Source organism: Homalodisca vitripennis, chromosome 2 (assembly GCF_021130785.1).
Source record: "Homalodisca vitripennis isolate AUS2020 chromosome 2, UT_GWSS_2.1, whole genome shotgun sequence".
NCBI lineage: Eukaryota > Metazoa > Arthropoda > Insecta > Hemiptera > Cicadellidae > Homalodisca > Homalodisca vitripennis.
The window spans coordinates 98,697,445-98,713,659 of NC_060208.1; the positions used below are offsets into that span (position 1 = coordinate 98,697,445).

Sequence of the window (16,215 nt, forward strand, 5' to 3'; positions counted from 1 at the left end):
TTTGGTTTAATTTTTACATAAATCAGACATATTAAACCTAACTATCATTTTTTTCAATAAAGTACATTTCCTTGTAAAATATTTAGTTGTGAAATAAAATAAAATTGTAAAAATTTGCAATATTGATAATAATTACATGACACTTTGTTATAAAACATGTTATTTGTGAACTTCACGAAAACAGTCTTTACATAAGTATGGCTTCTCAGGACACTGCTCACAAAATGTGTTCACTTTGCCCAGTTTCTTGGCCACATCACGTCCACTTGTACAGCTTTTTTGTAACACATTTTGCAGTACCTTCTGACCCTGTGTCTACCCTTTCCCTCTCCAGTAAAGTTTTGAGATATAGTCAGATAATGGTGCCCTGTACCTTTTACAGGAGTAATAGTGTTATTATCTAGACCCATAAGTGAAACAGCCAGATTTTCTTTAAAAGTTGTAATTGACATGCAGTGCTTTTTCTGATGTCCGCCTGCTGTAGGTCTTGCTTTCACAGCATTAGTGTAGGCCAGCCAAGAGTTTACAACAGCGGTTCCAAGAACTATTTCTTCTGCTGCTTTATGGTACCATCTTCTTGACTTTCGAACACCAGTGCTATAAGATGAGAGTTGGTCAGACACATCGATGCCCATCTTTCCCTTGTTGTACTCAACTATCACTAATGGCTTAAAAATGTCATTGCCTTTTTTGTCTATTTTTCCTGTGAGAACGTACTCTACTTCATGTTTGGTGGACAACATTCGCACTTCTCTCTTGTCCTTCCATTTGGTAACTACAATACCATCTTCATTTTCAAGGGCTTTCATTTCTCCTTTTTTTATTTGTGCCTTCATAACATCGGCAGGGAGACCTTTCCTGTTTGCTCTCACAGTACCAACAAGGTGGGTTCTTCTAGCTAAAAGATTTTTGGCAAGTTGCACTGATGTGTAGTAATTATCTACATATAAGATGTGTCCCTTATCCAAGTTATGTTCCATGAGTTCCATGACCACTGAGGTTGAAACTAATTCATTATTTTCATTCTGGATGGTCCCTTTACCCATGTAAACTTTTATACAATAGGTATACCCTTGCTGGTCACAAAGTTTGAAAATCTTTAGGCCATATTTGTGGGCCTTGTTGGGTATGTACTGTCGAAATGACAGTCTGCCCCTAAAGGGAATCATGCTCTCGTCTATTACAAGATCTTGGCCAGCAGATTTCTTGTTCAAAAAAATGTCGTTCATCTTAGAAATTAGGGGCAAAATCTTTGCGATACGCCCATCACGTTCCTCAGCAGCATGATCGTTAAAATGCCAAAAGCGTAGCATTAGCTGGAAACGGTTTCGGCTCATAACTTGAGAAGCAACAGTATTCTTATACAAAATGTTGCCAGACCAGTAGTCTGTTATGCGGGGATGATTAGACAAGCCCATCCATATGAGGATACCAATAAACTTCCACATTTCTACATCATCTGTGGGAGCCCATTTATTAAGTCTACTACTTCGGTTCAACCTCGTTTCTCGCAATACTTTACTGGCATTTCTATTAGTCTCTACGACCATCATTTGTATAATGTCGTCAGTAATGAAAGCTAAGTAATAGTCTACAGGTTTAGCATCATTGGCCATATTTAAATGGTACTCAGAAGTAGAAGTGAAAAGAAATTCTTGTTGCCTACCTTTAAATTCAGTCCATTCATCCATCATCACTTCTCCGTCATTTTCACCAGAATCGCCACCGTTCATATCATTTGTCTCTATTTCCATTGTAGCCTCGCCTTCATCATCACTACTGTCATGATCCGATTCACTTGGCAAAAAGTCCGGATCTTCATCCGTGTCGTCAACACTTGAACCTATGTTTTCCTCAATTTCATGTTGAGGGTCTGGTTCACTGGACATTGGACAGTCCAAAAGTCTTTGAATTTGTTCTTCATTTACGTCTCTACTACTCATAATGAAATCGTTTACACAAGTTTAGTTTCGTTCAAACTAGGTTAAAAGAAAAGATTACGCACGCACAATAGGTTATTAGAAGATACAATACACTATGGCGGGAACGCAGTGGAATGCACGGACGAGCAATGGTTACTGCGCAGGACAGTGGCTGACAGCGCTGACAGTGGCAGACGGCAGCCCTAACTGATACCAACATCGGCGCACAAAATAGTCGCAACAGTGAGCAATATAGTGCCGGCCAGATCTGGGCGGCAGTGTTATTTTTAATGAAAAATCACAACGAAAAATGTTGTGCCGGCCAGATATGGCCGACGCTCAAATTGCATTATATTCAAGAGATTTCAATGCAGTTTTGACAGAAAATGAATTTTAACTAACAAAACAATTCGAGTTAATGAATAAAATAATTTTAGAAACTTGGCAATTTCGGGGTTGGGCAGTAATATGAGCGTGGCATTTAGGGCTAGTTTACTGCCGGTCAGATCTGACCTCCATGGCAGCTAACGTGTTAACTCAACAGTAAGGACAGCAAATAGATGACAACAGAATAATATACTCCAAAACCAACACTGACAGGTGGTGGCAGGAGGGGGGGGGGAGTGTTGTCAGGTCAGTCTCTGGCCAGGCAAGATCAAACCAAGGCAATCAACTACTAAGGCAATAGAACCTATGACTTTTACACCAAATAAGTGTTCATTTATCATTAAAAAAATTTTATCTTCTTGCTTAGTGATTTTTTTATTTTACAGTTGATTTAACGGCTTTTAAAAGTTGATGTGCTTTTAAATTGTTGCACATTTAAAACTTGTTTATGTTTAAAACTTTTGCTTCCTGAAGGTGTGGGTATACACTTCCACAAAATATAAAAGTTTTATATGCTACTTTTTAATTTGTTTGTATTATATAAAAGTAGAAAAATAAATATTGACAATCCTCAGTGTACAATATTATTGTATATTATAATAAAAAAATAAGCATGTCTAATGCTTTAAACATAATTTTAAAATGTTTAAGTCATATCATAATAAAATTAGATGAAAAACTAGAAACATTATTATTAAATTTAATATTCTACTACTACTGTTTACTTCTAATTAAAATTTTGGTAATATACAACAATATTATACAACACTTGTTATGATTAAACTTACTAAAACATAGAAAATATTTTATACTATCATAATAGGGCAGGGGTCACCAATTACTTATACTCTGAATACTCTGTATAAGGACCTGTAAACAGTGGTACCATGGTAGTTGCGTTAACATAACTGATAAAAGTCTGAAAAAAACTGACCAAGGATGAAATAAATGCCTGGACATGTAACATTTGTAATGACTCAGCACCCTGCAATATTGCTCATGGCAGCCTCCTGCCAGAGACAAGTTTTGTGACCTTAGGGTAAGCAAAATAACCCTCCTTGAAAACACAGAGCCTAACAAAACACCAAAATAAAGGCAAGGAAAACAGCACTGCAGCTATCTGGAGTTACAAGGCTAAGTAATAGAACATATCAAGAGGTAACGGATCCTGAGACTTCCCTAACATCGACAGCTGAGGCATGTCACCTTCTCCTAGCAGAAAACTGTAAACTGGAAAAAAAGGTTGATGAGTTAAACATCCGTAACTCAGCCCTAGAAGCTAAACTTGCCGAAATGGAAGCCAAGAATTGAAGATCAAACAGAGGTGGAAGATAAGTATGTGCACAAAATTGAAGCCTTACAAGAAAAATTGCAAGAAACTTTAGATCAGGTAGAAAAGGAAAAAGAACATGTACAAGAAATAAAAAATCTTTACGGAGAAATAAAATATGTGTACAAAGACACATTAGACAGTCCCTCCTATTCGAAGAACAAGTAAAGAAAATCTCAGAATCAGAAAATATAATCCTTAATCACTACAAAACAAAATCAAATTTTTCAGAAACTAACGATCAAATTCTAAAATGTCACAAAAACTTGATATGCATCCACAGTTTTTACTACCAACAACATCATATAGCTCCTCACTAAAGTAAAAATAGATCATTCTATTAGAAAAGAGACTGGACAGTATGAAACACACAGTCATGCTACTTAAAGGCCAATTGGGAGAAAAAAGTCCCAAGATGGCTCTCTTAGTCCAGTCTATAGACTTATAAACCCAAAGCTTACCACATCTGAAAGTGGGAAAAGAAATAGTTTTGTAAAAAATCAAGTTGCTGAATCCAGGCAAGCTCCCACAACTGCTAAAGAACTATGCTCACAAGCCAAAGTAAATACATGAAACCAACAACACTTTGAAACAAAATAGACGCATCCTGTAACTTCCAACCACAAACATCAAATTCCAGGTCCATCAACCCAACACTTATTCTCCACAAAAACTGTGTAATAAACCACCTTCATTTGACCAAAAAAAAAACAGAATGGGGTCAATAAAGCCACCAGTCACAGCAGTGGAGCTTGAAGATGGAAGAAACATATGAAAAATTCTTTGAGAGGGACATAGGAACAATTGAAAATTATTTAGAAAACTCTGACAAGACATCTATGAGTATTAATAAAAAATCAGCCAAATTTCATTCAACAATCCAATTACCACAGAGTTTTTTAGATCAGTCAACCGGAAAGTCAAGCAAAAACCATTACAAAACAAAGGTCTTCAAAAATTCCTTAAAAACTACAGACAGCTTAAAATCCCGCACCAAAACATAAACCACCTCCAAAGGAAGACTAATAGACTTAAAAGATTTACTGGAAACATCAAACCCAGCTTAGTTTTATTGACAGAACACGGTCTTCGAAGTAAAGAGCTGACTAGTACCAGAATCAACAACTACACTCTTACAGGAGGTTTCTCAAGAGAAGTTAACAAAAAAAGGCGGTGTGGTCATTTGCGTGAATGACAGCTTTGAAAATAAAATTGAAAATGTACAACTTATAGATAACACAATCAAAAAAGTCTGTGAACTCTCCATGACCCACATTAACATTGGTAAAACTCAAACCTACCTTTTAGGAGTGTACAGATCCCCAAAAAATAGTCTAAACATAGACCTTGACGCCCTATCCAAGACACTGGACATGATACCAACATGGAAATGTCATACTGTTGTGATGGTGGACATAAATGTAGATGATTTAACCGATAATATGGGTAATAAGGAATTAATAAACATGCTGCCTAGCCATAACATCCAAAGGCTATGTCTTCCACCAACCAGTCACACACAGCACTTCAACTTCTATTGACTTTATATGCACTAACATTCACAATGACGACATCAAGACAGAAATCTTGATTGGTCTATCTGATCACACTGCCCAGATCTGCCATTTAAACTTGCAAACTCAAAATAAAGTACTCCCAATCTCAACAAGAAAACGTTCTATAACAGTTTGCATGTTGACGAATCATATGACAACTTTAATCACATACTTTACTGGGCCCTGAATTCTACCTGCCCTGATAAAATCTAAACTAAAAAGAGGAATTAGTTTCAAAAATACAATTGATCAAGAAGCATGCAGACTTAAAAATATTTACCTTTAGGCATTGGAAAATAAGGTCCAAAGTGGGGAGCTGGCTGACAAGGTGAAATGCAAGAAACTTTAGCTCAAGCAAAGAAAGACTATAACCTTAGATTAAAGCATTTAAAGAAAGAAACCACATCAAACTATATTTAAAATTCAAAGAACAAACATTAAGCTGCCTGGAATGTAATTAACCATGAGAGATGCAGAAACAAAGGATATTCAACCCCCATAGAGTTGGTAATAGATAAGAAGTTGATTAAAGCTCCTCTTCTGGTAGAACAGCATCTAAATAACCAAAATTAGTACAGCTGCAAATAACACCCCAAGTCACTATAATACAGTACCTAATTTAGAAACAAAACCATTTGAACTGCAAAATCTGCTCGAACTCATAATAAACCCAACCACAAGATCTGAAATATCAAAAATTATCTCTGGCTTAAAATCAAAACCATCTTCAGGTTTGGACGAGATATCCTCAAAATTACTTAAAAACATTGCAGAGAGGAGATTACACCCTCGTTAACACATCATCATCCTACCCTTTAACAAAGTTATTTTCCCAAAAGTCCTGAAATCATCCAAAATTTAAAAAAGGACTCAACCTCAATAGTATATTACAGACCCATATCCCTCTTATCTACAATATCATAAGTAATTGAAAAAGCAATGCTTGACCGATTACTTTAGGCATCAAAATCAATTTAGGTAAGACAAAACCTTCAACAAGCATCTCATGGAGGGATTGCTGGAGCACACCTTCTACACCTTGGAAGAATTTGTCATATGGAGAAACAACCTAACTAACCTTACTTGGTTTTAACCTTATATACATTTTAATCAAGACAAATTATATTCGAACTATATTTTAACCATTTATGTAAAACTGTTGACGCAATTATGTTCTCAAAGAATATGTAAATAAAGAAGTTTGTCTATTGTATATTGTTTACTTTCATTAGAGGGTCCTTTTTTTAAAATAACATAACCGTCATGCGGTCTGAAAGGAGAGTACCCCCTTAACAATTGAAATAATACACTATACTATTTAAAAATGTGTTAGATACAATATCAATGAATAAATAAAACAAATGGGTTCCAGAACATTATTTATTAAATAAAAACAAACATTACAAACAAAATTAAGTATCATGGGTTTTTTAAATATTAATGAGAAAAATGAAATTTTTTGCCTTGAGTTATCCATCCGAAGTTTGGACTAAAGTTTGTGCTGGCTATTGTCATTAAATCTTGGAGATGTTCATCTATTTCGGTATTTATTTTTTAATGAAGTTCATCTTAGAAACTTCTGCTTCACAACATATGTTCACCCAAACAAAGTGAAAAGTTTCAAGGCAATTTTTTTATATTCTGGATATTTATTAGTACAAACAAATTTTATCAAAAACTCTTAACAACAAACTTCCTTTTTTTGAGTTTAAAAGTGTATTTCTTGGAGATCGATCATTTTCATCTGGAGATTAGCTTTATTACTCCCAAAAATATTTGCAGCAGGATCCAGAGAGTAAACTTTACTGAAAATGTCGACGACATTATCAATTTTCTTTCAATCTGTGAATCTGTTTTCAGATTCCGAGCTAAGATCCTTAATGAACATGTTGAATTGGCAAACGTCAAACTCGTTGTCACTCCTAATTTTTTTTTAATTAGGGAAGTGCAGGTGTTCATATTCAAGATCGATGTTTAAAAGATCTAGCTTGCTCAAAAAGCTTTTTACTTCTGTCAGGAGTTCCGATACAAGTTTAATTTGCCTTGAAGTTTAATGTTCAGATCAGTGATGTGTTTAAAAATATCTGATAAGAAAGCAATATAATTTACACTTTTTTATCGCTAATACAACTTAAGCATGTATTGGTTGATATCTGATCAATGTTCAAAAGAAATGTATTCAAGTCTTCTAAAATGGTGAAGAATTGTTGTAAAACACAGCCTTTGCTTAGCCATCTCACATTATTATCCAAAAACAGATTGTCATATTGAACGTCCACTCCCTCAAGATATATTATATTTTCAATTCACAATGTTTCAGTGATGATTTTCCATGAAGAAAGTTTATTTTCACCATTTTTTGCATTGTTCTCTTAAGATTAGGATTGAGTTTGCAGCAGAGCACAGTTTGATGAATGTGATACAATGGTAGGAAATCATATTTCCATTACATTTTGCATTGGTTCTAAATATGTGAACTTATCCTTTTTTGGACTCAACCATTGTTGGTGCACAGCAGATAGTTACTGATAAACACTTTTTTTAATCAACTCATATTTAACAAAATAATCCATCACCTCTTTGATCATGTCTTCTCCCTGGGTTCTTCCTATCAATAGCAAAATAACCAATTGCTCCTCAACAAAATTTTCTCTCATTTTATCCAATAAACATACAAATATATCTTTATCAGTTATGTCACATGATACATCCATAGCCAAGGCATAATAGTTGAAATTATTTAACTGCCTTTCATTATGGGAGCTTTATTTATGAGGTGAACAAAAATGTTACAATAGGTTCAAAACGGATGTGCACAGTTTAATTTTAAAATATTAAAACTTAAATAGCGTTATTAGGTTGTTTCACTACTTTTCAACATATGTGTTTTTGCAGGAACATATCCAAATGAATGTTCATTTTGTTAAGAAATATCTCTAGTAAATATATTCATAACTTGCAGTCTATTTTTTAATCTGCCTGCCTGATAGCAAGATAATGCCCATAATCTATGTTCCATGATGACAGCCAAATATGTAGACTAAATGGAATAATTCTGACATGAATGTTCATTTTAAACACACCAAACAATGTATTTGTGTATAGACAAAGTATAAGGCTGTGTGTCTGTCTGTCTGACACCAACTAGTGGGGTTTGCTTTTCTGAGACCAACTTGTTGACTAATGAAAACAGGTTCTGAAGCTGTCTGAGTGTTTTAATAAAGTGAGGTTTTTTATGCTATATGGTCAATGCGACTCGAACAGCATGAATAATGCTCTCTACTGATTGCTATGCTGATTGAAGTAATGAATTATAAATTTACTAATAATATATATTTACTTGTATACTTTCACAACTAGATAATTAATTGCATTTTATTATGGTCATGCACAATAGTTTTTATATCACTTAGAAGGTTAAACCGATTATGTAAGTAAAATCATTTTTCCTTTTCCTCATCCAAATAGCCCAACTCCTATTGTTGAGTTAACTTGCTGAAATAACAGAACTTAACTAAAACTACTATTACTGATTTTACTTATTCATTGAAATGCTTCTAGATTTGATTTATTTGAAATAAGTCCCAGAACATATGACAATGACGCAGTGTAGAGTGTACATCGGTTAGTGCAAGATAACCCAGATCAAGCAACGTCCAGCGTGGCTGCTGCTTGGATGGGTGACCGCTAAGCGATCCCATCCTTGCAAGCAGCTCGCCTGCCTGACCATTGATGGTGGTTTTGGAAGTCACCTTTAGGCCGTTTTTATATTCATGTACAGTACAAACATTTTATTCAGAAATATTTACCAATCAAAACGATGTTTATAAAAAATTTGGGTTTTTATGGATTACAGTAGACGAAAAACATTGTAGGTCAGTCCAAAACATAACGATTTATACAAGTTAAACGCACATCAGGCTTCACATTTGCCCTTTAACAGACAACAATCTGACATGAAGAATGACTTCCAATGGACCAATATTTATCATTTTCAATTTTGATACAGGTATAGGTAGTAGAGGTGAAATTTTTTTAACAATTTCCACCCTCTAAGTTATCTCGTTCAAAAGTTATTATGTATAAAGACATTCACACACACACAAAGATGGAAATCTCATTTCATCAACTGATAGGAGAGACTCCTCTAAACGTTCAGCTAATTAAACTTCATAGTGACTCATTTCAAATATATGAATACATAGTACAATTTCCTTGTACATCTTCTGTACACAAGCAGACACAAACCAAGTTCATTTGCATTTTAAAAACCATAGAAATTAATTTTAAATGTGAAAAAACCTTCATTGAGTGAAGATAAGTAGTCTAATAAGACAATAAGCACACTATTGTGTATGTCACAATCTTCAGCTAAAAAGTTCAAGCTTCGTATGAAACCAACAAACCCAACAAACTTCATTACATTTGATGGTGAGTTACTAAAAAAATGTCATATGACCAACCTTTACAGTATACACTGTTTGTTTACTAATTTTATTTATTCTTAGCTTTCTTATTGCCAACATGATTAACCATAACACAAAAATCGCCAAGGCCACTTACTTGACAGAAAGAAATCAGGCCTTATAATGGACCACTGATAAGCATTTTCAATACTGATGTAAAGAAAGTTTTAAAACCCTCTAGGTCAACTCATTAGACCATTATCATACATCCTGACTGACAGAAATCAGATTTCATCTTTAGCAACAGGAGTCATAACGATATACTTTACAGTGTATTACCTCACCTGATGTATTAAAATACTAATTACTGAATAATTTAATGTATACAATAAGCATGTTTATTTTAAACAGATATGTTTCTTAACACTGTAAATGTTTTATTATGTAAATGAAACTTTAAAAGATAACATAATATCTATATAAACAGAGATTTGGACCGATATCTGTAATGGGAGAGCAGAAAACAAAATAGTTACTTGCAGTCTGGATGTTCTGTATCTATTGGGTTAAGTTTGGCTAAGTAATAAACAAACTGTATAATTTCCAAACTTTTTCAGTAATCCCAATTAATAATGCTTGCATATTTTCATTGAAATTACCATGTTGAAATAAGGGCTGTTAAATAATTTTTCTAATTATTGCAGTATATAGGACACAAACAAACCATGTAAAAGTAATAGTGTTTACAAAACAAACTTTAATATTTGATTGCATCAAAATTAATTTATTAAAGAGAGTAATTTTTTGTTCAAACACAGTTTATCGTCTTTACTTTCCACAAAGAAATTTTAGATATTTTAACTAATATTTTGGAAAAATTACTTTCTGAAGATGCACATTGCACATGCAGATACCACAAAAAAATGTAATCCAAAATTAAAATATAATAAATATTTTTATAACTAAATTCCTCACCTGAAAAGTTAGCAAAATGTCATCATACATTTCAGTTAACATTTCGATAGCCCAAGAACTATGTTTGATAACAAAACAACGGGTTTGCCTTGTTATCACAAATACCACATATTATCTGCCAACTGTCAGGTACAAACTATTTCTGTCTGATGTCACTAACGATGCTCAAATATTGTCAAACACTCAAAAGGTGAAAAGTTAACAGAGAAGTCATTGCCAGTTCTTAAAACACTGAACCTGTTCAGGAGAACATTGAGACATTGTTGAGTGTAAATGACGTGTGAACTGCGTCAAACCACAGGCTATACAAACACAATTTGACGTGCAAGTTTTACGGCTGCAGTAAAGATCTTGCGATCTTGGTGTTCATTATACAACGGCCACTGATAGTAATTTTTCCACATTGAAGCAATGCCTTTTGATAAAAAAGAATTATAAAAATTCAACGTTTGTAAAAAAAGTCCTCAATAAAATAATAACCTAAGCGTTGCCTCAATCAAATGTTGTGTCCAGATAAAGTTATAACTTCATTTTTGTTGAAATAGAACATAGTTTTGATTGAGTGGTGAGAAATTGGTTTTATTGGTACCTTGGTTATGGCTTGTCAATATCTTCGAATTATCATCAATTGTTTTCAAATACCACTCAATGGGTAACCCCATTCAAAATGCCTGACTTGCCCTTACTTTATCTACTAAACTATATTTCGACAATTAAATTTAAAATCCATCAAAAAGAAGCCTGAAATTGATGCTATTACATATTTTTAAACGAGATTTGAAAATTCTTAACCTTTGAAAATAATAAGAGTGGTGGGAAGTCTAGGAGACCCAGTGAATATGTGTATACTTAGTTTTTGAAGGCCACTCAAACATTGGAATTTCACTTTCTCAGATGTAGATGTTAAAAACAGCCATAATAGCCCATTCCCATTATGGACATTCACTAGGTCATAATTATTTCATTTCATTTCATCACACAGATTGTTTAACTACATTTCTTTTAGAACAACAAGTTCAAAATAAAATCCATGTACAGTATAATTTTTTAATGTTAGTATTATGTAAAACATTTTTTTCATGAAGAAACATTGAAATAAGTAATGTTATTTCTTTAAAGTTAAGTAGAACAATGAACAAAATTGTTAATATAAATGAGCTCTTTGTTATACAAAATGTAGTATTTAAAATGAGAAATACCAAACTAAGTAAATACGAATCAAACTGACATGAATATTATAGAACAAATATTTAATTTTATTTAAATGCATTATTGTTATTAAATGTTCTATGATAAATTCCAGAAAACAATACCATAATTAACATTGAACAAACATAAGTGTATATTGTTATAAATTTAGTGCATTCTTATATTTGACCATCATTAATTTTTTTATACAATCAACAAAATACTAAATAATTTGAATAATTAAATTAATATCCTAATGATATTATATATATATATATCATTTTATACAGAGTGAGTTTTATGTCCCGGCACACCTGGATATAATTTAAACGGCCCGAGATATCTATGTGAAACCTTGACCCTACCTATTATACCATATTTTTTTAATTTTTCAAGTTGTTGAAAATTTCCCCCCCTTTTCTAAAGGGGGGTAAAGGGGGGCAACTAAAAATTTTCAAATACAAACCCCTATCATGTGACCCCTCATTTTAAAGGGAATAAAAAAATAAATTAAATAATCCAAACTAGAGGTCTCTACGTTTATTTTAACTGATTTTATGACAAATTTACAATAATAAAATCAGTAACTGTCTCGTCCTGTTTATCGTAACATGAGTCAACACTAACGCAAATTCTAAAAACAGTTACCAGTTTTAATGTAACAGGTGTTCAAACTGTTCACCTTCGGCTGTTTGACAGTGTGCTAGACGTGTGTAAAAACTTCAGACATGATAGAGGTTTGTATTTGAAAATTTTTAGTTGCCCCCCTTTACTCAATTGTAAATTTATCATAGCATCTGTTAAAATAAACGTAGAGACCCCTAGTTTGCATTATTGTATTTCTTTTTTTATTCCCTTTAAAATGAGGGGTCACATGATAGGGGTTTGTATTTGAAAATGTTTAGTTGCCCCCCTTTACCCCCCTTAAGGAAAGGGGGGGAACGTTTTCTACAACTTGAAAAATTAAAAAAATATGTTATAATAGGTAGGGTCAAGGTTTCACATAGATATCTCGGGCCGTTTAAATTATATCCAGGTGTGCCGGGACATAAAACTTACTCTGTATATATATACTAGCAGTTGCCCACGGCTTGCGTATGCAATTTCCCGTTTAAAAACTGTACACTATATTCACGTATTCTTTTTCTATCACATTCTAAACATTGCTGAGATAATTGATAGTCGTTCCTTCGTGAGCCTCTTGGGCACATTATGAAGGTATGTACCATATTTCCTGCCTCTATCTTTCATGGTTTTTGCTAGGTCTTGATAAGTTATTCAGAACAATTAATTTATATGGATGAATCTCTGTAAACTAATTAGGTTATAAAGAATCAAATTCGGTCTGTTAAAATTAATTATCTGTCTAAGATATTTCCAGTATTATTGAGGAGTGTGCCTTCAAGAAAATGTATCAACGAAAACCAATTTCGATCATAAAGCGTCTTCTTTAGGTTCTTTTCATTTACCTTCAATCTAATCAAATTCAATTACCTTATGTGCAAACATACATGGCTTTGTACCATTAGGTGGTTTTTATGACAGCGTTTAATAGTATTTTCATGCATTATATAGTTTATTGATCATTAGTGCAATCTAAATTTAAAGTTAGCCAATGACTTCGTGTATGCAATCTGCATTGCACTACTTATCAAGCACTTTACAATAATAATTTTCTAAATTTTAAATGTAAACAAATGTTTCTGCCTTTTTGATGAACTTCAGCTGAAAGTGTTAACAGCTGTTAAACATCAGTTCTTTTTGTATTACGTGTTTACACATAATGTGTCGTAGTGCAGTCTGCCAGATCCAATGTAAAACACTCCAAAATCAACAACTACTTACAAATGAAAAATTAATTAAAAAAACATTTTTTAGTGGACCAAATTGTGAATCTAAACCATTCTCGAATTCCATTGAAAACACACACAAAATTTCATCAAAATCGGTCCAGTCGTTAAGGAGGAGTTCAGTCACATACACATGAACACAAGTAAATATATATAAAGATATATATACGAGGTCTAATCAAAAAGTATCCGACCTCGTCGTGTATCGCGGCTTCTGCTGCCAATAATGAGATAAGATTTGTTGCGACAATAGTTCCTACTATGATAAGGAAAGGTACAAAGTCTTATCTTGATCCCCCGACTGGTTCGCCGGAGACGGGTCAGTATGTACCCGTGATAAGTCAAGTGCGCGTATCGGTTTTCTCTAACTGTGAAGATGACGGAAAAAGTGGAACAACGTTATTGCATTAAATTTTGCGTGAAACTCGGAGAAAAACAAAGTGAGACCATTCGGAAAATTCAGCTAGCATTCGAAAATGAGGCAATGAGTGTTACGCAGATTAAAGAGTGGTATAAACCGTTTCAAAAGTGGTCGAACCTCGGCAGAAAGTGACGCGCGTTCGGGCCGACCAAAAACAAGTCGAACTCCGGAAATCATCGAGAAAGCAAAAGTTTTGATCTGTGAAAATCGTCGAATGACTGTGGAGGAAGTAAGTACTGAGTTAGATGTCAGTTTCGGATCAGCTGAAGCAATTTTAACGGATGACTTGGGATTGCGCCGGGTAGCCGCAAAATTTGTGCCAAAATTGCTGACAGACGAGCAGAAGCTACGGCGATTGGATGTTGCCGAGGACATGCTGCAATGTTGTGAGGATGATGCGGACTTTTTGACATCGATAATAACTGGAGACGAAAGTTGGGTCTATGGATATGACCCTGAGACCAAATTTCAGTCATCACAATGGCAGTCTCCCCAGGATCCTCGGCCAAAAAAAGCAAGGCAAGTTCGAAGCAATGTCAAAGTGATGCTTACTGTTTTTTTCGACCACCGTGGAGTTGTGCACCATGAATATGCCTCTGAGGGTCAAACTGTGAATGCACAGTACTATTTAAGTGTCCAACGTCGTCTCCGAGATGCGATTCGCCGCAAAAGACCTGACTTGTGGGCGTCTCAAAATTGGCGGCTACACCACGACAATGCGCCAGCTCATTCTTCCCAGCTCATTCAAACTTTTTTGGCGAAACACGGCACTCCGTAAGTTCCTCAGCCTCCGTACTCTCCAGATATGGCTCCATGCGATTTTTGGCTCTTCCCCCATCTCAAAAAACCATTGAAAGGCACCAGATTTGAAAGTCGAGAAGCAATTATGAAAAAAACGACGGCTGATCTCATGGCGATGCCGAAAAGTGATTTTCAAGACTGCTTCCAGAAGTGGAAACGTCGCTGGAATCGTTGTGTTGCTTCTCAGGGTGCTTATTTTGAAGAAAATTAACACCAGCTTTTTTCAGGTAACTTCAGTTTTACGTTGCACCAAAAGGTAGGATACTTTTTGATTGGACCTCGTATATGTTAACTTAGGTTGTATAAATGCAAAAATGCTCAATTACAAACATTAATAAGACTTCTCGTTACAAATGTCCTTTAATATTTCGGCATCTGCCGTTCTCAAAAAGGATTAACAAAAAAAATAATAAAATAGTACATAAAACAAACAAAACTAACACAAATAAATACAAATTTACATAAATAAATAAACTTTTTAAAACATGTGATTAACAGCTAAGAGAAATATCATGAACAGAGAAAGATAAACAGAATTTAGAAAAAATTAATACATAATGAATACAATTTACTGAATCATCTTTTATTCAGACCAAAGGGTACTTTAGATTTTAATATTAACTGATGTGCCTGTTCTAAATTGAAATTGAATTGATGCAAATGATGTGTTTGCATCTTCAGGTACTTTGCAAATACCTTTCAGTGAATAACATTGTTCAAAATTTTATATATATATATATATATATAATATATATATATATAATTAAGGTATATAATTAATTATAAATCAATAAGGATATACCTAACAAGAGTTATGTAAAACATTGTCTAAACTAATAATAATATAATCGTAAGTCTTAATTTATGATTTTAAATTAAAAAGAGAAAACCAGTAAAAATTTTAAGCATGAAAGATATAAAGTACAATTTTTTTATCAGAACTGAAACACGTGTAGATTGTCTAGACTATAACTAATTGAAGCAGCCCACAGTGAGTGGATGAATGAGGTGTGACATCAAGGTAAGGGCCAAGGTCCTGCCTGGATCATTTTTGTGGTTAGGATGGCCTTGATCCCAGTGTGGGAATCCCAGTCAAGACTTGGCAGACCTGTATTACAATGCTCTAGTCTAGAATGTAATCTGCTCACCTACTGCTCTCAATTGCGTGATTTGGCATGACATCACTTTTTTTGTTTTTGAGGGAAAACATTCCTTATCTCTTTTTCAATGAGATTGTACAAGTCTGTCTGTCTTTCACTGTATTCCTCTACACTAACTCAAAATATCAAGTTTAAATACAAGAAAGAAACAATACCAATGAACCTTTAATTCTAAACATATCATCAACTAAGATTAAAACTTAGAACAAAATGTATTTA

General features: G+C 33.9%; 1 protein-coding gene across 4 annotated transcripts in view; it reads right to left on the bottom strand.

Moving 5' to 3' along the window:
- Window positions 1–16,215, bottom strand: part of LOC124354410 (testis-expressed protein 2) — a 91,163-nt gene that overhangs the window by 59,304 nt on the left and 15,644 nt on the right. The window contains exon 1 of one of the 4 annotated variants that reach the window (XM_046804840.1): window positions 10,577–11,202. The exons of the other annotated variants lie outside the window; for them this stretch is intronic. Within the exon in view, the coding sequence (XP_046660796.1) occupies window positions 10,577–10,618 (42 nt within the window). The 5' untranslated portion in view covers window positions 10,619–11,202. Of the gene's footprint in view, window positions 1–10,576; window positions 11,203–16,215 lie in introns of those variants that run through there. 4 annotated transcript variants of the gene reach the window in all.